The sequence below is a fragment of the Apteryx rowi genome, unplaced genomic scaffold (genome assembly GCF_003343035.1).
Source record: "Apteryx rowi isolate R43461 unplaced genomic scaffold, aptRow1 scaffold_691, whole genome shotgun sequence".
Lineage (NCBI taxonomy): Eukaryota > Metazoa > Chordata > Aves > Apterygiformes > Apterygidae > Apteryx > Apteryx rowi.
The window spans coordinates 19,070-46,484 of NW_020450973.1; the positions used below are offsets into that span (position 1 = coordinate 19,070).

At 38.5% G+C, this 27,415-nt stretch overlaps 1 protein-coding gene across 3 annotated transcripts in view; it reads right to left on the reverse strand.

Moving 5' to 3' along the window:
- Positions 1-26,958, reverse strand: part of NR1H4 (nuclear receptor subfamily 1 group H member 4) — a 40,335-nt gene extending 13,377 nt beyond the window's left edge. The window contains exons 1-7 of one of the 3 annotated variants that reach the window (XM_026086397.1): positions 26,878-26,958; positions 20,571-20,708; positions 11,897-12,262; positions 6,158-6,298; positions 2,403-2,536; positions 1,787-1,885; positions 649-748 (exon numbers count right to left, since the gene is read on the reverse strand). In XM_026086397.1, the coding sequence (XP_025942182.1) occupies positions 649-748; positions 1,787-1,885; positions 2,403-2,536; positions 6,158-6,298; positions 11,897-12,262; positions 20,571-20,655 (925 nt within the window). In that variant the 5' untranslated portion in view covers positions 20,656-20,708; positions 26,878-26,958. Of the gene's footprint in view, positions 1-648; positions 749-1,786; positions 1,886-2,402; positions 2,537-6,145; positions 6,299-11,896; positions 12,263-20,570; positions 20,709-26,877 lie in introns of those variants that run through there. The other 2 variants (XM_026086398.1, XM_026086399.1) reach the window with 2 other exon arrangements.
- Positions 26,959-27,415: the final 457 nt, after the last annotated feature.

Below are 27,415 nucleotides of genomic sequence, written 5' to 3' on the forward strand. Positions count from 1 at the left end.
TCTTCGTTTCTCCCAACTAATGAAAAAGCATCTATAAACAGTACTTCCAGTCAGAGAAGATGGGATAGGACTTGTCTTACAAGGAACCTGTACCATGCTCAGTGTTCGTTCTTGAAGCAAGTTCCCCTTGGGAGTTAAAAAATAATAGTAATAAAAAAATCAGGTTTTCGGTGTGTTTCCATAAAACACCATGCAAGGAGCATAAATACTGGTGCCTCTGACTTGGCAAAGTTCTTTTTTAGGACTCATAATTCAGTGGATGTCATGACTGAAAGGCTTGTCTGGAAAGGCAGCAAGGGGAGTAAAGCAGAGCCTGGCAAGGAGTTAGTGTTAATTCTGAGGCAGACTATTTTGCATTGCAGTGGTATAGGAAAATAAAATCTCTCCAGTGACCTAACTCCTCTGAACATTTTGTCTCTCAATAGATATAAAGAGTACCATGTCTCAGAGTGGTAGAGTTTGAATTATTCAAAATAAACTCTTCAGAGCACAAAGCTCCTTTTCTTTAGACAGGGTCTGAAGGATGCATATGTGTCCAAGGGGAAACCATTTATATATATTGCTCAAAATGTACACAACAATCAAACGGCAACTGAAGGCAGCTAAGTTTTGAAAAAACAAAAATTTGCTCCGCTATACTGGATGTACCTGGTAATTTTTTAGTGAATTCCACAAGGACCTGAACATGACTGGTAGCCATTTCTGTTAAGATCAGAAAATTTCCTTCAGCACTGAACTCCTCATGTAACTGTTAAAAATTAAAAAACAAACAAAATCTGTTAATACTCATTGCCACTTCACATTTAAGAGCATAAAACACAAGAATTATTAGACTGGGTGAGACAAGAGGTCCATCTAACCCTGTAATTTGTCTCTGGTGGTTGCCAAAAACAGGTGTTTTGCAAAAGGTTGTAAGAAATAAAAGTAATAGACAGTGTCTTTTCCTCTGGAATATCTGTCTCATCCTCAGTGAGTCTAGCAGTCAGTGGTTTAGGCAATTCCATTTGTTCTCTATGGATTTCTCTACTTCCTTTTTGAGTATAGTTATATTTTTGACCTCCTCAGCATCTTGTGGAAATAAGCCTACAAGTTAATTATGAGTCATGCCACCCTCCCCCCACAAATTCCTTCCTTTTATTTTTCAAAGATAACAACTCAGGAAATAATTTGGCAAAAAAATATATATATTTTTTTCAAAGACTGAACATGATAGTTTTGTAAAACATTCAAAATTTACTTTCAACATTTTTGGGTTCTTCTTCCCATTTCCCAACCTTTTTCTGTCTTACCATGAAAACTGGAAGCTTTTAATGGGAAAAGAAAATTTCTAAAAAGGGAATAGAAAGAAGGGAGAATGAAGCAAAAACTCAAACCTATAAAATGTTGGTATTTTCATTTCAAAAAATTGAAACATTTTCAAGGTTCCAGGTTGGTATTTTTGTAGAAAGGTAGCTTGGCTGGGTGTAAACTCAAATCATTGCATAGGCTGACAAGGCAGAAAGCCAAGCTCTACTCATCAAAAATTAGATTTGAGCATGAAAGGGTCTATTTCCAGAGATAAAAGCTTTTTCATAGCATTTAAGTTTGATAAACAAAGATATGGTCTAACAATGATTGAATGAGAGAGATTCGGCTTCCTTTGCAGCACGTTTAAGCTGTGAGCTCTTTAACCATAGTCTGCTCTACTACTTACTACAACTACTTCTGCTGAGTATAAATATCTACTGCTATGCAATCCTCAGCTTCTTCATCCACACCTCAAAAATGAATTAATCAATGTACTTACTAATTTTTTTGACACCTCTTGTGGTATTCGTTGTTTACTGTAGGAATCCATGATGTAATCAAGAAGGTTTTGCTGTTCTGGGGTAAATTCTACTTTCTCCTATACTGGCAAAAAAAAGGCCCATCATGAAATTCAGTTAAGTAGAATTGATCTAGCATCTCTTGCTTTAAGCAAAATACATACTTTTTTTTTCTCACACCTGGAGACCAAGCAGACAAAAGGCTTGCTCACCACTAAGAGACCTTAGATTTCTATAGAAATTTCTACAGAGGAGATGTATAAAATATTTCTAGCTGCATAAGTTGGTGTAGTTTATAATTAGAAAATAAGGAAATGAATAGCAAATAATTAGGCTTACTCAAACTTTAATATCACACCTCACCATCCCATATGTATGTGACATATATCACAGAGGAATTATTTTATGGATGCTTTACTCAGTTTTGACTAAAAACCTTGGAACTACTTCTATATTCAAGGTATTTCCTTAACTTGGGAGATGGAGTCTTAATTAATTCAGAGAACTCCAGAGAGTATGTAATTACATGTTAACTGTACCAGCCAAATTTAGCTCAAACAGTTTGTGCTGTACAAACTATTACAAGAATTTTATTACCCTATATATTTTAGTTGTAGATGTCACTTGTTTCATGTCGTGGCCTTCGTTATCTTCACTGACTGTCTGATCTGGAGGCTGTTTCACATTTTTCCGTAGCCTTTTTGACTTGCATTGTATTTCTGTTAATAAACCTAGAAGACATAATACAATAGGTAATAACTGGATTTATATATGCTTTAGGCACTTAGTGTGCAACTGAATATGTACATAAACACACCTATAAATGCCCTTTACACTAGCAAACCCACTTACTTGTGCAGATCATTTCTTGAATGTGTCATTATGTTTCGATATGAATCTGCTGAGACATACTAAGCATACACCAGTGAGTAGCGTGGCCAAATGGAGCAGATGGGCAGAGCAAATCAGCTGGTGCTGAGGACCCAGTGTCCACACAGCGTGCATGTCAGGAACGTTGCTTTGAACTAGCTCTAATCTGGTTTTGCAGACAAAAGAACCATTAGCAACAGGAACGCACTGGAGCATGTCTTTGATTTAGTTTCATCCAGAAGGAAACCCATTCAGATGCTCCAAGACCCCAACCAGAGCACAGTAAGTGGGGACAATTAGAAGGCTGTCATCAAAAACGTGTTCCTCATCTGATCTAAAGCACTAACAGAGGTGCAGCTGTTCTTAGACAAAGGGCAGTGGATGCTTACAATAATTTTAAGCAATATTAATGGCTGCTAGTGCAGCTTCTGTGCCTGGAAAGTCCCCTTAGAAGAGGGCTCCAGGGCTTTAGTCATTGCAGAGTCACTATATGGATAGACCCACTGCTGCCAGTTTAGGCTTGGAAGTAACTCAGGCTGGCAAAAGTAACTGAAAAATGTATTAATTTAAAACATTACCCAGTCAAGCTCAATATTTTGCATTTCAGCATATCAGGGGACTAAATTAAGCCCCAGTTACTATTTAGTAGAGTTTCCCTTGCCCTAATGGAAAGTGTTTTTGCATTTTTGTATTTTTTTGTTCTAGACTACATTTCAGTACCTTGAGCCAGGGAGCGTCCTTATGTAGATGTCATATTAAAAAAAAAGCAAATTGCTTGTGCTAACAAAAGCAAGGGACAATAGGTACCCAAAACAACCCATAGAAGATAGCCAGAAAGTACAGATGAAAAAGTAAACAGCTAAGTATTCATCTAAAAATAAACCCATCAGCAAAGGACTTTTTTTTCTTGGAGCTTTTTTTCAAGTATCCTTCCCATTCTTTGCTTTTGAAAATGCAGAGCAGGAAAAGAGGCTCATTCAGGGAGTATATGATGGTGGAGGAAGATACCATGAAAACAGTGAATTTCGTTGTGAATGTTTTTAATTTCCTGTTTAAGCACTATATAAAATAACCTACCTGAACCACTGAAAGGAGAGGAAATTTACATGATTAAAATAAGCCCTGCAAATAATACCTTGAAAGGGGGAAAGAGGAATGATGGAGATAATAATTGGCATCGAGACATGTAATTTGTGCTGCTGCACAGTGTCATAGGCTTCTTTTTCTAAACGATATTATTTGATGCATTCTTTGCTGGTGTTAATGGACTTAGGCTGATTTCCACCAGCTTAGGATCTGGCCTACTACATTCTGAGGGAAAATTTGGTTTACTTATTGCCCTAAGCAGTAATGCTTCCTCATGCTTCCTCCTACTGTAGTACCTTGACATCTTATTCTGACTCCATTTAAGTGAACTGGAGAACTCATGTGAGAGACAGGACTTTAATTTTTACCTCAGAGACAGCTAGGTTTCAACAGATGTTAAATGGATATTAAATGCTAGGAAGAGTGGCAGAACCTGGGCCTTCGCTAGTTAGAAATTTCACACAAGAAAGTTGCAGTTTATAAGAAAACCACAGCAAACGACTGAAACCAATGTTTAGTAATTTTGATCTGTCTGTGGTTCACGTATAAAGGGCAGGAGTAGGATTATTGAGTAGTCATGCCATAAATGTTTATAAGACCGTACCTCTTTGTTCAGAGAAAGAAAGAATCCACAGTACTTGTACTTACAATCCTACAGAATGAGTAAGTGAAACAAAGTTCAAGGTAACTTTTTATTTCCTAGGCATTTTTTTCAAATAAATGCTATATACTACTAGAAGCTTCATATTTTACTGTCCTGGACTGCCTTGAACTAAAAGCAAATACATAGCACACTCCTACTCAAAAGCCATTAAATAGTTGCTTGCAAAATGTCCTTATTGCAGCACCTTAGAGCATTCTTATATTTAAGTCATAAGCAACACGAGATACCCAGGGTTTCCATTGCAGAGAGGGAGTCAAATGGCAGCGCTGCTTGCTGTCTTTTATTTCACGTATGCCAATTTGTGAAAATGATCAGCCAGTTTAAAAGTTTCATGTGTCCCCAGTCAGTATTATTTACGATGACCTATTTTTTTCAGCGATCAGTTGTTTTCTGCTGCGATGTGTCACCCAGGCTATTTTGGACCTTCAAAATTTTGAAACAATAGATCTGGGATCAGCACCATGGGGTGGGGGGAGTATTTTCCTCTGACAGTGACTCTTGAGCGCTGTCATTGCATTGGTGACATTTGTTTATATATTTACGTATTGCATGAGAATATGTCATATCTCAGGATCTTTGTAGCCTGTCCATTTTGCAGAATGAAAGATTAATTACATTATACTGGCATGCATTCCAAATATTGATGGAGCTTATTGTTTCTCACAAAACCAACAGTTAATATAGCATCTTCTGATCAGAATGAGGGATAGAAGTATATTAAAAATTCCAAGTAGATTAATTTCCTGTATGAACCTAAATTGGTTTGACATTTGTGTATGCTAAAATGATTGGAGCCATCAATAAGAAAATAATTTGTATCCCTGTTCATGAAAGGCAGAAGAGCAGATGTTTGTAGACTGTTTTCAGGAGCAAGCTTGCAAAAATAATGGATTTACCCAAAATGTAGTTTTGATCCTGTTAAAATTGCTCTCCAATATCACAGCTGTTCTACGTTAACCAGCATGAAGCTCAATGAAGTAGATAAGCTGTCAGCCTTCATATAGTATTTGCTTTACTATGAAACGATATTAAAGTTCATCAGCTTCATTTCTGTAGACAGTTCTACCTATGTGTCTATCGCCAAGGCAGGAAACTGCATAGCACCACAAGAAAAGCTAATGAGACTATAAAAAAGGGCTAGCCCTTTGCAGGCTGGGCCTGATTGCAGGGTGAGGTCTGGGAACATGCCTGGCAAGTCCACCGAAACTTCCTGCTAAAGGCAGTCTTCCTCTTTTCTGAAAAATGGCATTGTTTGAATGCTAAAATATGGAGCTGGCTAGCAAGGATTTGACAGGGAGAGCCCCAGAAAGAGCAGGAAAGGGGAGCACCAGGACTTTTCCTGCTCTGACTTCTGTAACATTGCAAGCTCCTCATTTCTGGGGGGACTCCTGATGACTCGCTCCACCTGACTGCTTTTCCCTCCTGCTTAAGTGGACTGTTGTCTTGGGCAAGACAGTCCTTCCTTCACCAGTTGCTCAACCCTTAAACCTTTGGGTCCATGACCACTGACCAAATCTTATTGCTAATACATGCGTTCACTTTTTCAGTAGGTGTGTTTTGCACCATCTTTAATGTGCCTTCCATTTGTCAGATGGCGTCTTGGATAGCTTTATCACCTTCGGTATATGCACAGAATCACCACCTTATTAAACCCAGTCCAATTAGAAAAACACAGTATTTGACGTGTTCTCTGCACATGCAGATTACATGATGGAAATACCTGCATACATACATTCAGCCAACATGCCCATTTGCTTGCACTTCCGTAGGCGGCATTCCTGGCATTTTCTTCTCATGTACATGTCCATTTCACAGTTGCCTCCATTTTTACACTTGTATACTGCATTTTTTGTGATGCTCCGTCTGAAGAACCCTGCACAACACAGCAATGATGTAGATAAAAGACAGCACTCAAAGCAGCAGAGCAGTCAAATTGAAGATCATCTCCATCTCCACGGGGCTTTCTGAATGACACCTGTTCTGCAGCACTGTGAGTTTCTTTCAGTGTCTGGATGGCTATATTCTTGCTGTTTGAATTGAGATTAGTATCCAAGTGATATAATTTAATACTGAGCATGATAAATCATGAGCCCATTTATTAGACATGAGCCCCAAGTAAGGCCCTGGAGCTGTGGACCTTGGGAAAATTCATACCCAAATCTGGGTCCTACCAGGTGCGGTTTCAGCACCAGCACTACAACTATAGAGGTAATTGCATACGAATAATCAGTGAAAAAGAAAATGATGCGGTTATGTCTCTTGAGGTACGGGATAATCAATGCAAGCTCAGAAGAAGAGTTAACTACAGTTACCGTTCCCTCTGCTCCTGAGAGCTGCTGAAGCTTCAAGTGCTGCCCACCCCTAGGTTTAATACGGAAGCTGTAACGTATCTGCCTATTGTACATGTGACCTCCTCCCCTGCTTACAAGATACCTCAGTCTCTTTCACTAAATATTGTCCGTCTGATGAGTGAGGCACAGCAGTTAAGCAATCCCCCAACTTCAGCTACACAAGAAGTTCTGCCGATATTGTCCCTGGATCCGCTCCAAAATTGCTCAGTGGTAACTGCAAACAGCAACTGATCCAAGAAAGCTACAGGACCTTTCCTCCGTCTGTAAAAATCTCCTATTTAACCACTGCCTAACACACCTCAGAGGGCAACAGTAGGCAAAATGAAGAGCACTCAAGATGTGAAATTTAATGCAATAAAAAGAGTCATCACAAAACGACAGAGGCTTTGCTGCCAATCATGACCTGAAAGTTTCCTGAATTTTTAGTGTTACCAACTGTGCCATCACAGTGTTTTTACATTATCGTTTGCAGGACAGAGACTATTTTGCACGCACTACAGAGGGCATTAACTCTCTCCTATGGTTCTTCCATAGGAAGGATCCTTAATTCTCCTCTCCATCTGAGGGCAGGTTTTTAAAATAGACTCTAGGGACCTTCTGCTGGCACATTGCTGATTTCTAGTGCAATTCAAACTAGAGCTCTGTGTAAATTTATGTGAACTAGACCTATTCACAAAGCTTTTGCTTTTTCATTACCACTAGCTGTTACAATAAAAAACACTGTAGTCTTCCACCTGGTGCTTCAATGACTAAGGGAGGCACCAAAGATCCAGTCTCCCATACTCAGTCATAGGGCAAATTCAGAGGTGAATCTGAATTTTTGCCCATTGTAGGCTTTGACTACATATTTTCAAAATGTGCTGAGCTAAGATACTATCCTGCTGAATCTGGGGGAGATAACAGCTGACACGATAATTTTGCCGTTGTCAGATGACAATTTCTCAACTCTGGCATGCGTTTTTTTTTTTTTAATTGCATAATCTCTTCCAAGCACCAGCATGTAGCTACAGCGAAATAATTCCACTCTTTGGTCATAACAAATCTGGCATTTCCCTGAATCTGCTTCAGTTCCTGCTTGAAACCTCATCCATGCTGCCTGTTTTAATGGCTTCTTTTCACATAAATATACTTGACTGACATCAGTCTCTTTTGAAATGCAGATTACTTAGAACCTTCAGACAGCCCTAGGCATTATTTTTATTCATCATTCACCTGTAGTTTAATACACTCCATAATACCATTTACTGATCACAGAGGGGAGAAAAAGGCCTAGATTTAAGCTGTGTGTTCTTAGTGCCAGTTAAAGACAACTGCATCTGCTTTACCTCATTTATGAATTCTATTTGTTAAATTTAAATCCTATAATTCATGCCACATATTAATTAGTGGTAAATGTTAAAAAGCTCTGCACAAATATTTATGACATTCTAAGTCAGATTTCTGACATTATCACTAACCTTGTCCACAACGTGTGTATATGCTTTTTTATGGAGGAACAAAGGCAAAGAGCTTTTAAAATGAACTTTTAAAAAATATGTAACACTGTAAAAGCAGGATAAAAATAGGGATGCAAAAGACAGGCACCAACAGGACTCAAGCAGTCAAATATTCTATCTTGGAATAGTGTTTTAAAAAATGAAATGATGTCATTTTTTGGCAAAAAGTACTGTTTTTAACACTACTCTCACTTCAGTTTTACCATGAAGCGACTCTTGAATCATAGTCTCTTTTGACAGACTGTTCCATGTTTAATTTTGAAAAAAATTTTTTTTTTTTGCTATGAATCAAATTCTTATATATTTTCCTTAATAATAATTCCAAAGTGAACTCAAACTGCCTGAAATGTTTTATACCTAGCCTTCCATACCAGGAGATGTTTTCACAGAAATTCAGATGCAAATCAGAGATGGCATTTGTTTGAACAGTGAAGGAGCAGCCTCAAAAGCTGAAGGTATTTTTGGCATAATCTAACTTTTAACTGACCTCACCAAATTACAAAAAACTCACTTTGGATAGAAATGCTGAATTCACATTTTTCTCTTAGCTAGTCATAAACATGATTAATTACAGCGAGAGCTGCTCCAGCGTTATTGATGCTGATTTTTCTTACAGAAATTATGAACATTGAAGGAAAGCAGCTATTAAAAATGTAGATGAAAGCTTTACAAATATCTGTTTGCCATCCTGATGTCCAACTGCGTTGGATTTCTCAATTTAAAAGTTTTTGAAATCCGCAGTTGTTAACAAAATGCCTGCTCCACTCTGTCAGAATATCAAGAAGTGCTACAGAGCTGCTTCCCCCCATGCACACAGCTGGGGGTTAGTGTGAGAAGAAGATGAAAGTGGACCCCCCCCTCTTCACAGGCAGTCTTCTCAGTCTGGCATAAGACACATGAAATATTACCAGGAATGGTTTGAAGACCGCAAAAACTCAAACTGCCACCCTGTGCGGGGGGAATTCATAACCAACTTTCCTCTCAGCAGAACTTATTTTATGGCTTTATTGAACAAGTGTGATACTATATGAGTTCAAAGAAGTTCTGCAACGTCTCAAAAAGTATCCCTACACAGACTAAGGCTATACCAAAGAGTCTTTGATGTCTATTTGTCTCAAAAATGACCTCTACTGCAGCAGACTTCGAAGCATAGTATAATGCTCCCTCTACCATAACAATGCCAGTGAACTGCCTCACGCATTATGGACCGCTACAGTCATGTTATTGTAGATCAAGGCAGCATTTTCCGAAGTGAAGTAATAGAGATGAGGCACACCTCGTGGACACCCCTTTTTTTTTAACAGACCACAAGCAAATGTTCTAGAGAGCAAATGTCCTCCTTAATCTGCTTTTCTTTAATATGTAAATTATTAATGAAATATTTCATAGTTATTTGTTGATGGATGGTAATGTAGTAAGAAAATGTCGATGTATGCATGTACTCCTGCACATATCTTTAGGTCACTATTCTTGTGAAGGCCAATAAATAAGATCTTAATATTGCTCCTTCTGCCCAGAAACAAGAACAAGAGGACCGGAGAGTGTTGCTGAATGCATTATCTGAGAAAGAAATGAAAAAATCAACATATTCACCACAGAGGATTGAATCCCATAAAAAATATGTGCAAACTGTTCCCCTTTGAATAAGAATGTTCACTGCATCAACAGAGCAGGGGCACTGCAGGGCAGACATCAGTCCTGCAGGAAGGGATGTGTGTATTATTATGGACACATTTTGAGCATAAATTAACAGTCCTGTTGCTGAAAAGAAAAGCTAATCTCATACTTGGATGTGAGACATATGAGGCAGTCCTTCTACTGCACTAATAAGAGCACAGCTGAAGTATCAAGTCCAATTTTGGGTACCATGCTTTGAGTAACATATACCAATATGAAAAATTCCACAGATGATACACAAAAATGATCATAGGTCTAGAAAGCATAATATCTTCTTCACCTTGTCAAATGAAATTACTATTCTAAGCACATCTTTTTACTGAATCAACTGTGTAGAAATAGAATGCATTATCTGTAAATAATTCAACTTTTACTGCTTGATCAAGGGTACTATCCTTTGCAATTGATGTTGCTGTCATAAAACAGAGTGAAAACATAAAATTATCCCAATAAAAGCACTGAAATAGTGGTTACATAGAATGATTCAAGCTGAATCAGGAGAGAAATGAACACATATTTGCTTCCAACACCAGCTTTAGTCTGAGTATTCACCTGATAGTTGTAACCTGCCTCCTCCTAAAAATATTTTTTAACAATTCCATAGCTTGTAATTGTAAGGTCTTTGAAAATCATTGAAAATAATTCTTTAAGTCATTTAATACTGAAGTCAATACACAGTAGGAATAGTTTTCTAAAAAAGTAAATGTACCATCACTTGGAATCTTCACATTAAAATTCGGTTTATTATGACAGCATTAATATGAGTTAGGACTGTTTTTTGGACTTGAGACTATTCACACGGGCATCAGAAAAAAGCCATTCTCTTATTTATTGGAATTATTGAGATAAACTGTATGGCCCTTGACTGTATTCATGTTTGGAGCGGTTGATCACTACACTCTGTTGTGCCCTCAGAAATGGATGCACAATAGATAAAGCATAACTTAGAATTAACTCAAAGTTCACTGTCAATGACAGTAAGCTCCACACATAAGAGGAGCAGCACTATATTTTAGTGCTTCAGTAATGTCCATGCTTTAGACTTTATCCCTAGAACAGAAATGATAATGAAATATTTATTCACAGAACAGAATGAAAAACAGTGGCATTATTTTTCTTCTATAATATACCTCAGCCCTGCCACAGAGCAACCATCTTTAGGTATAATAATTATTCCATTGGCATATCCTTTTTGTCCTCCTCTGCTAAAATATCTGGCAATAATGTTACCAATAATGACAATGATTTTCTATATCCCATTTATCCCAACACCAGCTTGTGGATATCATTTCTCTAAGATGTTTACTCTATCACAGAGTTATAGTCTGTCTCCTGAAAAGTTCCCTCTCTAGGAATAGAGGAGGCTATCCCTATGAATAAGTCTAGAATTAGAAAGGTCATTTTGTCTCTCAAACCCAAAGGCAAATACCATGTGCTTTGGGAGCTGAGAGGAAAGAGGTTCTCTGGGAATAGTTTGCAGATGGGAGCTGACAGCTTTCATTTCCTTTCAGTACCCTCCTCAGGAGGGGATTGAACTGGCTACAAAACTGATAATCCAGGGCAGCCTGGCATTGCACTTCCAAGGGCTACCATGGGTTTGATTCCTTCCACAGACACAGATCTGGATGAACATCCTCCAAGACAGCACAACCATGCTGACAGGCACCAGGCATAACCCCACCATGGAATCTGTTCTTCATCTTATCAAGAGTTAATCATGGCTCAAGAGCCATAGGTTGGCCAGCCTTCCTCTATTCACAGGAAAATGATGGAGGAAGCTGTCAATCTGTCTTGGGGAGAATAAAGTACAGTATACAACAGATGCCAATGAAAATCTCTAAAGTGCTTAAAGACTCGGATAAAATTACCAAGAAAGAAAAAAAATAAATCTTCAGAAACCACTACGCTTATTAGCTGAATTGTATTCTGTAATCGCTCTCATCCTACCTTTGCATCCTTCACAAGTAAGAGCATTGTAGTGGTACCCAGAGGCCTTGTCACCGCAGACCACACAGAGTTCTTCTCCTTTCACCCGTCCTGTGGAGTGGCCCAGTCTTGGTTTTTTGGCCACAGGGATATCCATTATCTCTGTCTCCCTTGTGAAAAAGGTCTCTGAGGGTATTCTCCTGAGCTCGTACATCCCAGGGGAATACCATTCCTCATGCTGCGGAGGGTAGAAACCTAGGGGGTTGGAGTAATAAGGCGGTGATGAAATCTGAGGCTGAACTTGGGGAAATGGCACACTGTTGTACTGTGTGTAAGGTGACACATCCGCCTCTTGCACTGGAGAACTCATTGGCTCTGAAAGGACACCTGAAAAATAATAATGCAAAAACAATTTCTATTACAACTATGAAACCACAGTTAAGAGAACAGTTGCCACTTCCAGAAACATCCGTCTCAAATACAGTGAGGCTTAATCAAAAAGATTGCATTAACTGAGCTCAGATTTGCTGTGGTCTCAGTCCTACGCACAATAAATAGCAAATTTTGAAAGATACCATGCAACTAGTACTATAAATGTTCAGTTGACAAGAAAGAGTAGTCCACACCACAGAGATGATAGCAGTCTGAATTAGGTCGCACAGCAGAATAAAAATAATCCAAACAAAAGCCAAAAAACCTATGGCATTGATGAAAATTGGATCAAAACAGAAAAATCTTGTTAATTTCTATTTAATTCTGAATGAATACATTGTGATATGGAAAAAAATTACACTGGGGAAAGAAGACAAGAGTGGGGTTTAATTAGAAAACTAAGAACATGAAATAAACCTTCAGAAAAAGTCTGAAAGGGAAAAGCGAGGTTACCACAAAGGACCAGGGAAGATATTCCTAATCTAAATGGTGAAATGGGGACCCTCTCTCCAGCCAGCCTCTAAGCCAACAACAAACTTGGCAGGAGTGAATGAGATGTGACATGAAACTGTTACAATCCTTTCCTGGAAAAGTAACACGTAAAGTTGAAGTCAGTATCAACACAGTGTCTGGAGGCTACCTTGGCATTGTCTATTATACAGTGGGTTCCAGTTCTGCTTGTGATGTTCAAAATACAAACAACTTAAATCTCATTTTTGGTATATCACAACAACATCCATCAGTCCTTGGAAGATGTAATTTAAATCAAGCCCACAAGAGTAACTGAAAAGTTATTTGCAAACAATTGCACGTTTTCTGTTGGAGAAAGCCACATCTTGCTATTTCCTGCAAATGACCCAATTCCTTACTTAGAACCAAGAAGAGAGTCTGAGAAAAATAGTGCGTGTTTCCAGGACGATGCAGAGTCCCACTCTTACTGGAGTCTACAGCAGAATTTACGAGGAAATTGTAGATAAACTTTCTTTGGTGACCATTACTCAACAGTGTTCCAAAAACACTCCAAAAAACAATGTTATTGACATGAAATCAGTTCCCTGGAAAGTCTCCTTCACTTCTGAGGAATCAGAAACAGTGAAGAAACGCTAACAGTAAAGGGGTGGGAACATCTGTAATGACAGCAAAGAGTAAAAGTCTGTCATGGAGGAGTCTTCCCCCTCCTTTGTCTCACTTCAATTAGTGCCAGAATCAAACCTTCACATTTCAGCTACTTTTTCACTTTCAAAGTCTCACACTCTTGCTGTGCAACCTTCTGCCCTTTCTACTTTACCAAGCTGCAGAAGTGATACAAGTGCTGTGGATTTGCCTAAATCATATATTGTCTGCAGCACGTCTTTGCAGATAGTAAACGGCTCAAGAATAAGCAGCAAGACATACAGCTGAAAGTCTGGGACACAAGTACAAATGAGAGTAATGGTGACATTTATTTTTAACAATTACTTTAGTTAGAGCTGCATTTAGTCACTGCACAAGAAGTCAGGGCCCCAAGAACTACAGTAGTGCATAGCAGAAGGTCCATTGCAGTATGTTTAGAAAACCCTCATAATCAATAATTCTATTCTGCTTCTGGAAGAAACCAAAAAAGTCTAATCTTACTGTAAAAAATTAAATACAGAAAAAACCCTACATCCCCTTCTTTCGCCTTGCTTATCTTGTGCACACATAGCGTCCCCACTCAGAATAATGGAAGGAGGAAAAGGAGAACAGAAGGAGTGGGGAGAAAGTAAGAGAGCAAGATCTATAACCTGGTCTAAAAAACGTGGTCTGAGCAGTGTTCCCCATCCGACTGTATAACTGAGGCCCATTAATGAAGACTCTTGCTTCCAACAACAGCTGAAAGCATCCTAAATTGGAAGAGGCTGTCCTGTGTGACATTTTAAGACCACACTGATTTTTTGAATTGTGCGTTGCAAAGTACGTATGAGTCTAGAACAAATAGCTTCTTATCGTAAAAGAAAACTAATCTTATCTTGCCAATTGGAATGTACATATAATTTTATCCAGATATTAATAAAGGTCTCGGACGTACTGGTCTCACGCCACCATAAAGCAAGAGCCAGCCCACAGAAGTCACTGGAGTTGCAGTAGTGTAAATCAGTGAAAGTAAAATCAGAGGTAAGATCATTGGAATACACCAATATTTGTATGGTTTTAGCCGTTTATATATTTTTCCTTTTAGAATTTTTAAAATAAGACTACTAAAATGCACACAAATGTGATGTTACTTATAACTATAGACCTTTTAGGTTATGTTTTGCAATGTATGTTTCTACAAGAATCTGGAAAGTTTACCAATATTATCTGAGTGAAAATTTTACATGGACGTAGGCATCATTTTACAAATATTTTTCCACAATACCACTTGCAGCTGAAACTCATTGAAGAGTTTTGTTTCTGTTTCTTCAAATTTTACACAGAATATTTTTCATTGGATTAAAAAAAAAAAATTGACATATGCTTAACATAGCTTGTAGAATTCAAGGGGAGTTTTCCTTATAGAAACTAAGCAGTGTTCTCAATTTCCAGAATGATACTGAGGTTGTGTGCAGGTTCAAGAATAACATGCTTTATTCAGAATATTACAGAAATTACTATGATATCATGTTTTAAAGTAAAAGTTATTGTTTCATTAATGTAAAGCTAATTATAGGTGAAAAATACTAAACAGGGTTAAAATATGAAGCCCTGGCTCCCTAATAGGATGTTCATGAAGGAACTTAAAGAAATAAGAGCAAAATTCAGGATTAAGTAATTTGGGAACCATAACATAACCATTAATGAAATCCTGATTTAATTTCAAACAAGTTACTTTCAGTTGGATTAAACAACCTTCTAGCATCCTTCTGCTTCAAAGAAGAATACATGATCAGATAACAAACAATTCCAAACAAGAACACAGCAATATCCTACCTTAGGCAGTCTTCAGTCTGACCATTTCTTGAAGAAAAATATTCTCTTTAAGGTATCCAGACCTTCTATCCCTCTCTTTCTCTTTTTTCCCCCCGCTAAATACTATGTATAAACAAAACTTCTTAGCTCTGCTTTATCTGTATCCTGTTGATTTCTTTACAGTGAGAACTTTCTTTAAGACTAGCAAAGGAGTGACACAGGCCAGAGGTTATATAGTTTACTGATTAACTTCATTACAGAGAAACGTATTTGTAAATGTCTGAAACAATAGCAATGCCAACTCCCACTGCAAATTTACCTGGATAAAATTTGGTTACCACTCAAGTGGGTGCTTCCAAGTAGCCCAGATATTATAATTTTGTAACTATTATGGTTTATTTACAATAAAATTTTCATCAAAAAAAATAACTAACTTGAGGCAATTCTGTGCAATAGGTGAACTTTTCAATATCACAAGGAGCATGTTTCAGCTGACTATGGTAACAGGTGCTTCATAAGCACAGAAACACTTGTGTTCTCTAAAAAAGACCGGATTGCTCAGACCTTTCTGGACCACTCTGTAAGACTACATAGAAGAGAGCCATAGAGATGTCCTTGACCCAACACCAAGTGGAGGGGATTGATCTACATCTATGTTGCATAGGGGTAGCTCTGACTCTCTCTAGAGCAGACTGGATGCATCCATGTTACGTAGCATCTGGTGCTGATCTTACTCTGGGCCCCACACAGCGTCCCCGTGGTTCTCAGACACTATTGTTTTGTATGCGTTTTTCAGTTCAAAGTGTCTGAATTAAAGTGAGGGCTGTGTTGCTTGCCGCCACAGTAGTCCTGGGATAGCGTGAAACAGAGCTGGGGGTGTTGCATTCCCTGGTTTGATGGTGGCTGAGGTGTTTGAAGGTACAAAACCCACTGAGACAGTGTTACAGGATAGTATAGGGTAGAGAGAGACAAAACTATTGCGGTGTTGTCTTTGCTACCTTTTTGGGAATAGTCCCTGGAGTAAGCCCATTTCTTACCCTGCTAGCATAGTCCAAAACAGAGCTCCAGAACAAGCTAACAGCTGAGCAGTGCCAAGATGGACAGTCAGGGGTGTTGTGCCTGCTTTGGCTTTTCAGCCTCTTTTATTTAGCAGTGTGGATGAGCCCACTAAGACTAACATCAGACTGGTGGCCAGAAGTACAACTCAGAACCACACCTGGAAGGAAATAGTGAGAAAGCCAAACCTCCAGTCTGCAAGAATCCCTGTGTTATTTCACAAAACACTGCTTACCAAGATAAAATCCACACATGAATCACACATGCACAAATGAAGCATTACACAAATGGATTTGGGGTTTGCCTTGCTCTGTGGCGCAACCTTCATCCTCAGAGCCCAGTCCATCTGCATTTTTTCCTTTTTTAAGATTTTTCTCACTGATCCTCATTCTGCTTATTTTGGCTCTATCTGTAATTATTATATATGCATACAATTTTCTGTTTTAATTTGTGTTGCTTTGTTTCCTTTTGATTTGGGGGTCTGTTACTGGCCTAATTATCTTCTCTGCAGGGATAAAGCCAGATGCTGCATCATCTGCCAGGTGTTGCTGAAGACAGATAGTTAGTTAACATATCTTATGATCTTGAAGCTCTTTAATCAGTTTGGGCACTTGATCCTACTTCTAAAACAAACAAAAAAACCCCCCAAATAACCAGAACAAATACAAGCTGTCTGAAGGAGTCAGCCTTTTCCATTCTTCTTGGGCACTGTTCTAGTCCTACAACAATTCTCAATGTCATTTCATCATTCTTGCATTGTCCAATATTTAAGACAAGATTTAAGAAGTATTGCTTTCTTTTCACTTTTGCTGCATTTCATTTTTGTTTGTCCATTCCAAAGCAGCTTTTCTGTGTCTATTTCAGAGGAATTTTTAAGAATGCTAATTCCCCCAAAAGCACTTCTTTTTGGATAGTGACATGTACAATGAGGATAACATTTCTTGTCTTGCTACATTTTGCTGTCACGTTGCAGGAAGACAATGTCAGGCCTTTCAAAACACTTAAAATTGGTCTCTCCACTTGAATTGAATATATAATTGTACTGATTTATCTTTCCATGTTCTTATGAAAACTTCCATCTCTGTCATGTTTGATGCTTCAGACTAAATATCTTGCATATTAATAACTCCTATATAAGGTACTTTCAACAGAAATATAGAATGGAGCTATTATTTTAACAGACCATTACTCACTCATCATGTAAATGACAGTGAGTCTAATGCTGTATGTATTTCAGATGCCATGCAAATAGGTATAATTACAGTCCATAATTAAAATGTATAGGAGATATTAAAATGTAAAGGAGTGTCCAAAAACTACTTCAATCCCTTGTAGAAAAGGGCAAGTGATAACCATTGAAAGAAGTAAAATAATGGAAATATGGGTATCTCACACATAAGTATTGGCCCTAAATGGGGAAAAAAAAAAAAAAAAACCTTTCTAAGCCAAATGAAATATGTTACTAGATATCTTTTTGCAAAGGTCTTGCTAGGACAGCACTTTGTCCCAGCTGAATTTCCAAGGCTTAGAGCAAGGCTCATCAGCTTCAGCATGGCACTCTGCTAATACACCTCAGCAGCCTTCGGAGCATAGGTTACATCCAGCCAGTCTGGAGCAAAATGGAGGAGCTCAGGTCAGTCTACAACTGTCAGTTTGGACACATCCACAGGATAAAAGCATGGCTCCACTGAAGTAAGCTACAAAGCTCCCATAGGTTTTAAGTGAGGCAAGGATTTCTACTCTAAATCGCAAGTGTTTGAAAACACAGGTTGGTAGACATGTCACCTTCTTTTAGTTCAGGTTATCAAATTGGGCCAATCTTCACATAGCTGGCCTGATTCAATTCATAAGGGCTTGTAAAATTAAAAAAAAGTTTGAACTGAGGAAGAGAAATATCTTAATAGGAGAGGTACCCGTGGAGGCCCATGCACCTCTGGGACTCCTTACCAGGAAGAGCCCCTTTCCCTCACTGGGAAAACCAGAGTTGCAAGGAAGAAAAAGTTCCTCTTGCTTGCAGGTGCTATATGTACCTGTTTCTGACCACTTCTACAAGTAGTTTTTCTATGAGGAGATCTGGGATGTTTCCCAAACACCTGAGCAGGGAGGTAGAAAAACAGCAGGAGTTTTCCAGAAAGGAGGGATGGAAGGGAGGGAGTCCTTCTACTGTGGTTAAAATTACTTCCTCATTTCCATTTTGAGCCTCTCTTTTCAAGAAAAGCTAATATATTTCCATTTTTTTTATAGAATGCGAGTATGTACTCTTGAAAAAGGAGACCGTTTTGTGTAAGAGTCAATGTTTGTAAGCCAGCAATTCCTCACTGATGTAATCATCAGAGCTGTAAAATGTGAGAAGTCTTATGAGAAATCTATATTCTTAAGGGTATTTTAAGAGAGAAGCTTTTTCCTGTTTCCTTAGGTGTGTGGTTCTCTGCCTGCGAGAACCCAATGTCAAAAAATGTGAGTAGTTTACAAAAATAAAATTGAGAGGCAAAATTGATTCATACAAGAAACTTGAAGAGATGGAGTCATGTCTTAACTATAAGTAATTTTCTCTATCGACTCAGTTTCATATTATTTGTAAGGGGATTGCTTTCATCTGTAAAAGCAAAAGACACTAAATTTATAAAGCGCTCAGTCTGAGACAAAATTGAGTGACATCCACAGAACAGGACCAAGTGACCACATAAAACAATTAGAAGTCAGCTTAACTGAAACAGAGCAGGAATGGAAAGTCTCCTTCCCAACAGGACACCTAATTCAACCCCTTAATACATTTTTTCTTTCTGTTCCAGAAATCTCAGTTTGAATTGAATCTCCATTGTGCCAAGCTCTGAACACCTATAATGGGCAACACAATCCCTTTTCTGAAGACCTGACTATTTCTGAGTGAGATTTTAATATAGAGGAAAAGTATATTTTGAATTAGCTGATCATGACCCTTAAGAAAAAAAACACCAACAACAAAATAGTGCCAAAGTAGACATCAGAGGGAAAATCTTCTCACCAAAAGTCTTAAGAAATTCAATCAGTCAGGACTTTTAAAGGGATGACTGAATATAAAGTTTGGCATCGTAAAGCTGAATGCCATCCCCTTCTTTGTATATTATGGCCTGGAAGGTAGCAAGGAGGTGTTTTAAACTGTAGTGAGTTACTTATACTTTAACAACTGCAGAACGTTGCATTTGCTAAAAAAGTATTTCTCTCACCACAAAACAACGAATATGGGGGGGGGGAGAAGCAACAACACAGTAGCACATAGGTTTTTGCATATCATTAGTGGTACTGTTTCACCACTACCACTTTATATACCACTGCTATACCACTGGACTTGGCTGGAGCTTGGGGCATCAGGGCAGCCCAAAATAGTCTCCCATGCCAGTAAACTCTCAGAAACAACGTCCTGGAAGCAGGGTGGAAAGTTTCCATGTTTGAGAGTCCCTCAGTGCCAGAGCCTCTGTTCTTGTTTCAGACAGATGAAATTGAAATGTTTTCAGATTTTCCACCCCTCAAAAAGGCAGAATTCTGGTCTTATCTGCAATGGAAACTTCTGAAATACTGCAGCTTTCCAAGGGGGTCTGTGGTGTGTGCAAGACCCTTAACGTGTTGTGTCACTTGGCAAAGGGCCCCCATCTCTGCCAAAAGAACAGCTAAAAATGTATTATTCTCTTATTTCTGAGCGGTACACATAACAGAAGGCAGCTTCATAAAATATTTATCAAGGATTCTTCATTCATTAACAAACCCATGTTTAGCCTTGAAAAATTCAGTAGCACTGTAGTGAGGAGAAACTTTGCAGTCTACATTATAAGTTTTCTTCTGCACTAAAGTTAAGAGTAAAAGCTTTTAATGGTCTTAATAAGACAAGTTTTAATGTAATTGAAATGTTTTTCACATATCTGTGTAATATGGCAATGTACATAAGTTATAGTATAACTTTATTACAAATTAACTGAAAATAATATCTGCTCAGTTTGACTTAAAGGACTCGCATGAAGATAACATCTGGCCTATATACAAAGGTCTGCCTTTGCTGAATGATTTCAGGTGTTAGAATACTGTTATAAAAATAACAACCTACAAGCTCTGCTACTGGCAGTGGCGACAGCAATAAGGTGCATGTGCAGGATTATGGTATGTAAGACCACAGACCCATCATCTGCCATTCTTTCCATAGGGACTGATGTTGAAAGAAGGTCGGCACATGAGGCCCACGTGTACCTGAACTGGGATTTCAGTGCATTTTCTTTTGGGTTTCTGGGTAAAGGATAATCTGCCATTCTAACTTAATTTGATGACTTACCAAATAAATGAGGACCTTCCACAAGAGAAAATCCATCAGCAGCAGCTAACTGGGGATGTCCTATTAAATTCATTTCAGATCCCATTTAGTCTTCAATTCCAGAGTAATATGATAATTTAGAAAGGTTGAAAGGAGACCCTGAAAGATACAAAGCAAAAAGCATATTTAAGATGAGATAAAAACTCATTTTTGCGTACCTACTGAAAGGCAGGATTCAGGAAATTGTTTCAATATTTACTGTAACAAATCTTGGTTTAAAGTTACAACATCTAATTCAGCCTTTAAATAAAATACTGCATCTACTTTGTTTATTTTTTCCTTGCCGTGATATATTTTATTTGTGATCTTTCTGCTGCTCATTTAAAACCATGGCAGTTTATGCTCAGCCTTATTCAAATATGCACAGACCAAAGCGCTGGCATGACCTGCCAAGGGCCTGTTGCCCAGCCCCTCCCACCACCCTTCCAGGGAATACTGGTTGTTTGCATTGTTTTTTCATCAGTCTTTCATCATTTTGTTGTTTGCATTTAGTAAAAAAGTGCAAGTTTATGGTTAAGTCAGAAGACTTCCTAAACCAGGAAACTTGAATTTAATTTCCTGGGATCGGCTCTTTATCTTGCCTTCAGTAATTATTGGCCAAAGAGATAAATGGTAGCAGAAACAGCAAGCAAAGTGTTTCTGTAACTAGTAGGATAGTTCACCCATCTCCCTTCGTGGTCTCAAGCAGATGTACAATTCTCACGCTTGGCTTTGCACAGGGAAGGTGGGAGATGCTTGGGCTGCTCCCTAGTGTGCTTTCCTGCCCAGTGGGAGAGAGGTGCTTTCACCTCCCCAGGATGACTGTGGCACTGAACCTGTGTCTTGCCCTTCCTGCTCTGACCACTAGGCTATTAAATAAGAGGTAAGAGTCATGCCATTGCCTCCTACTTGAGCAGAGGCTATAGCTAGAGTGGCACCGTGGCGGTGAGGAAGCGCCAAGGCCAGCCAGAGTGTGCAAGGTTTCCTTGCCCAGGCCAGATCCATTGGGATGGAGCAGGAAGGTGGCCTGGCTCATGTGAGTGGGATGGGGCAGCTCAGGGGCTGATTTTGGCTAGCTTTCTCTCAGCAACAGGGGAACGCATAACTCCAACACAGAGGTGTCCCAGGGGCTTATGCAAACACCAAGAAGATTCTGTATAAAGTTGATGGAAATCATTTGATGGAAGTTTTTTTAGAGTCTCAATTCCATTTTTGGATTTATCCCTGTGGAACTGTCCATGGGATGGTGTTTCCACTCACTGAGACCTTTTTTGAGAGCTATAATCCAGTCTGCTTCCCAGTGAGGGCTCAACATGTTTCTCTAGCAGAAGTGAAGTCATCTGACAAAAATGTGAATACAGCAGGGGGTCCCAGCACTGAGCAAACTGGAAAGCAGTTTGTGAGAGCAGCGAGCACATGCTATAATTATATTCGGATTTGTCTATAATGATTCATTAAGTTCTTTCTTAACATAAACAAAGGCCCTCTAATTAGAGGGATGAGTTTTAAATGTCTGCCCACAGATAATTTAAACAGTTTACTCAGAAATGTCAAAAGCTGCTTGTGTCATAGACCCGATGAGGTTCTTGTGGCAAATAACATGTAAACAAACAGTCTCAAAGCTAACATAGAAACACAGCTTTGCAACAGCAAAACCTCTACATATCTTGGGACAAGCGTTGACAACTAGCCCAGCCACCCCAGCAGGCCCATGTCTACTTCTAACCATTTTACTATCTAACCATCATATTTGCTGGGGAAGGTACCTACTGCCAAACCAGAGCCCTCGAGAGAAGGGTTGCCCACACAGATTGCCAAGGGGAGCTTCGAACTGTAAGCCAGTTTTCTCAGGAACCTCCCAATGATGGTCCCTAGTGAAAGGGTTTCTCTTACTGCCCTTTTTAATGGCCCTGCAACAGGAGAAGACAGCAGCACAGTGTGAAGGACTCATAATGGGAAGTTAGAAATGCCAAAATGAGGCCTCTTAGGAGGGTTCCTGAAGCATTCTCTGGATTTTATTGCTGAAGACAAGAGGAGAGAAGCCATCTCCACCCTCTCCTCATGTAAAAGCACCTCAGCAGCCTTCCTGCAGCCCTCAAGAGTGCACCCCTTGCAGGATTAACTCTTTCTGCAGCTGGACTGGAAGATCATGTTCCACCACTATTATTTCTTGTCATGTTTCCTCATCTCACCATGTCTGATAAGCTAATACTGCAACAGCTAACACATCAGCCTTGAAATAGTGAATCTTTGTATGCGCATACAGCTCCTCATAGGAACTTATCCTCTTAGGAAATTTTGAATGTCATTGCAGTATATATTAAAGCCCCAAAAAGACATCAATTCCAAAATGTTTTGGTATATAGTCACACTTTCAATGGATAGCTTCTTTGCTTATAAGGTATATATCCTGTGTCTGTCCAACCTGTGCTGTGAATAAGCAGACAGAAAACTGCATTTTTAAACTCTAATATTGTATTTGTATTTTTACAGTCTCTTTGAACTGTATACAAACTTCTTTCATGTTCCGAGCCTATTCCATTTTTTATTATGTCATTAAATAACACCACTCTTTAACCTCAAGATAGACTTTTTAGAATCTATTATTCTTTTAATGACAAAAAAAATGTGCCATTAATAGTGCCTTGTTCACGGTAAGAAATTTGAGATTATATTTTATACAACCTCCATGCTAGAACATTTTGGTTTTTGTAAATCCACCCCTCCTGCCAAATTAATTTTGGTCTGCAGGAGATGGATTCAGTTCCAGTCAAATGTTCATGATGATTTTACAGTTCCCACCTGCTTTTTTTATACCTCCATTTTCTTTAATATAATCAATTAATGGAGACCATTTACTGGATTTCATGGGAGAAATTATTCTTAGCCACCTCCTCTAATCTTATGTTCTGAGGATTTCTGCAAGGCATAAGACATGATCAACATTAAAAACGCTAGAAATATATTTTCCACTACACATGGCTTTGCTATTTTACATACTGATTGATATTTTGTTTTGACTTGCCACTGGAATCTAGCATGCTGTGAGCCAGCTATCCTATGTTAAATTTGACCAATTCATTTCACCAATATTTAAAATCAGAAGCTACCACTATGCAGCTTTCACTCCAGTTTTCAGGCCTGCACCATGGACATTTCCATTAAAACAATGCAGAACATTTAAGCGCTGCTTATTCCACACTTTTCTCAGTTCTGGGAAAGATGCAGGACACAGTAAGTCATTGTCACGAGGAATCACGGACCCAGAGGTGGACTACTCTGTTGGCAAAGAGCTGGTTCCCCAACTCGTAGCCCTTTGTTAGAGACTTCACAGCTTGACCATCCTAGGCTGTCACAGCGGTTATACAACAGGGGCAGCGCATCCCATCTCACTGCAATTCCCATGGAGCAGCTTCAGAAGCATTGCCCTGGCTAGTGGGATATTCCTGCCCAGCAGCTATATAGAGCCGTGTAACTTGATAGCAATATTGCTGGGTGAGAAGTGATGCTATCCACAACACCTGCACACTGAGCCTCTTAGCAAAAGCATTTTTTCCCAAATACGGAGTTTTTTTCCTCTGGGGACTCGCAGCTAAAACTGTCATCCCTGCTTCCAGAATCAGTTTGTCTGTATGAACTGAAATCAGTAGCCACTCTCTTAATTCAGGTTTCTTTATCCACCAAAAGAACACAATCGTCAAATGCTTCTAGACAGATATTCTCAGTTATCTTTGGAACAACTAAACATTTGCAGACATTTCCACCTCATGCTTCTTTTTTTACATTACGTGCATCTTTTAGCTATTTCTATCAAGATAAATCTAGTCTGTATCTTAGCCTACTTGACTGATATTCCATCTTGAGGTGCAGCAAGAAATATACCACAATAGATAAAAGCTGAATGAAAGAAGTGCACAGGAGATCAATATTGCTCTCCAAAGTAAGAAACCCTGAGGAATTAAGAGGCAAACAATAAGCTACAAAACTAATTTTTTTTCCACAGAATTATGTTAGTTAACTTATTTTTAAAATACAGTTTACTCCACCAACTTTTGAGATGATTTTCATAGAGCAAAATTATACATTAAAGAGATTAATAGATATAAAATAAAATCTATGCTCAATAGCTTGAGATTATTTTCATCAATTGCTTATTAAGTGCTCTAAATTATGTTTAATTTTCATACATGTGTCCTTTAACATGTGTCAAAGCAGTCAGTCAATGCATTTTATGTATTCTATGTTTAACTGAGAAAACTGAGATGTATATTATTATGTATGTGACTTGTTCTACCACCATATGCATGTGCATGCATGTTCATTCAGCTTTCTCATGGGATATGTGTGCATGGGTGTATACAAATATGTGTGTATACACCTACACATGTGGGTATAGGTTTCAGTTTTATCCTGGACTCTTATCAATGGATGGCCTCTCACCCCACTAGGATCAATAGCAAAGCTTCCCCTGGCTTCAGTGAAAGCAAACTCAAGCCTCTTAATGAAGTAATTAAAGTTAAAATCATCCAGGCTCATCGAAAGGCAAAAGCATCGTAGCCCCATATTTTCATATAAAGTAAAAAAACGTTTGATCATCAGGAAAGCTCCATGAAAGTCTAATTGCATTTTACCTTCGTAAGAAGAATGACTGAACGTGTTTCAATTACCCAGTAAAGAAAGATATATCAAAGCACTGGTAAAGTTTTTCACAAATATTAGTGAGGTACATTTCCATCCTTCTGGCCAGTAATAGAGTCCTCTTCTTTACCCATCTGACTGCCAATTGCTCAAAGAGAAATTTGAGTAGCATCATAAATCTATGGCCTGATCCAAACACTGTTAACATCAATGGGAAGATTCCTGTCTAGTTCACAGGCTTTTGATCTGGTCTCATATCCTTTTTGTAGAATATTTAATACTGCCTCACTTATTTTTAATACAATGCCTCACTTATTTGAAAGGCTTTTTTATTTGCTTGTTTGTTTGTTTGAAGGTGTATGAAAAAGAAATGAAAGTGTTGTGAAGGTTTGTGCTCCTTGTCTTTTGCTGCCAGACCACATTAGTACGCATGGCACCATGGGCAGCTACACAGCAAATACAAGCAAGAACATGAGCAAGTTTGAAAATCAGAGGTAGGAATGGTATTACTGTGTTTGAAATTTACTGTTTAGTTGGGGGTTTTTTAACATGATATAGAAAATTAGAGAAGCAAAGACATACATTCTTGCAGCTCATTCTGAGGGGAAAATATATATCTTTAAACCAGTCAGATGTAGAACTGAAAAATCTACCAAAAGACTTGATGCCATCTCTGTAGGTAGGCATGTAAATTGAAAGAGTGGGGTCAGTTTCTGGCTGTCCCTAGGACAACTTCCCCACCACCTTTTCTCTGTGCCTTCTTTCCTCCAGCATCTTTTGCCTATCTTACCTGATAAGACTGCAAATCATCCTTTCTCAATCTGTTTTTTGACTCCTGTCTAGGCTAAGGGGACCCCAATCCTGTCCGGAGTCTCTAGGTTCTGCTGTAACACAAGCAACAGCAATAAAAATAACAAAACAAGGTCAAATGCATGTCACCTTTATAGTTTTATGAAGATAAATGACTGGCAGGAGCATTCAGAATAAACTGACATTTTCTTCAAAGCTGGACATGGATTCAAACGGTAGATGCTTGTAATGTGACACTCACTACTGCTTTTGCTAGTTACGTGAAATAAGTGCTAAAGTTCTGGAATTTCAGAAGATGCACCTATAATCTCTACACAGATCAAACGAGTTTCTTTTCAAACAAAGAAATTACACAAAACAAATTAACTATTCCCTCTCAGACTGTCCTCTCTTCTCCCATTAATTACATTTAAAATATTTTCAGTTCCTAAGAAGAAAAAATGAACAAACTAGTACAATTATAAAATTGATCCACATAATTAACTAGTTAGTGTTTTTGCAGGAAGCATTCAGTATCAAAGTTATGCTTTCTTTTCCACTGACACACAGACACTGAAGCCAGTTTTTCAATGAGAAATTCTAACACTGTCGTCATTTTTTTAGTGACCTTAACGTTTTTCCCAAGGGGAATTCCTGCTGTTACACCAGTTTGACAGATGAAATTACTTCCCCATATAGTCTATGTTCCACCGACTTCTTTATTCTTCCATCAAATACTAGTTTTAAAAACCCTTCTTTTCTGGTCAAGAGTCCATTAACATCCACAACATAATAGGTGTGAAAAAATGTACTTTTATACCACACAATTTAAAAGACTCAGATTTAAGGAATCATTACTTACTGTCCTTTTCTGGAATATTGCAGATGGCAGGATGTAGACAGTTCTGCACTCGGTTCAGTATCCTAACGATTCTCACACAGGAACATTTTTGTTTTGTTTTTTTTAGGTTTAGCAGAAGCCTGTAGTGATAACACGATGAATCAAAGCTTGGGCTCTTTGGCTCAGTGCCATAATGGACAAGGATTACTCATTAACGATCCTCTCTTTGCGAAACTCTCTAAACATTGGTTGTAAGTATTAAAACTTTGCAAACGCCAGCTTGCCCATCAGCGTAGGGACTAGAGATATGATTATTAACACACTCTGGCTATGTGTGCGGGGAGGTTGGCTCACAAACTAGGGTGGCAGTAACTTGTAAAATAGTACATTTTTCTTGTACACGTATATTTTTCTGACTCTCTCAGCCTGGATGTCTTTCCCATTCAAAGAGCCCAGATGGCCTTGCAAGACATGTAGTTGACTTTTAAGTATTTCAGCTATATTTTACACTTTGGGGGGAAATTGGAGCATTTCAGAGTATTACAGTGAGTGCTAAGTT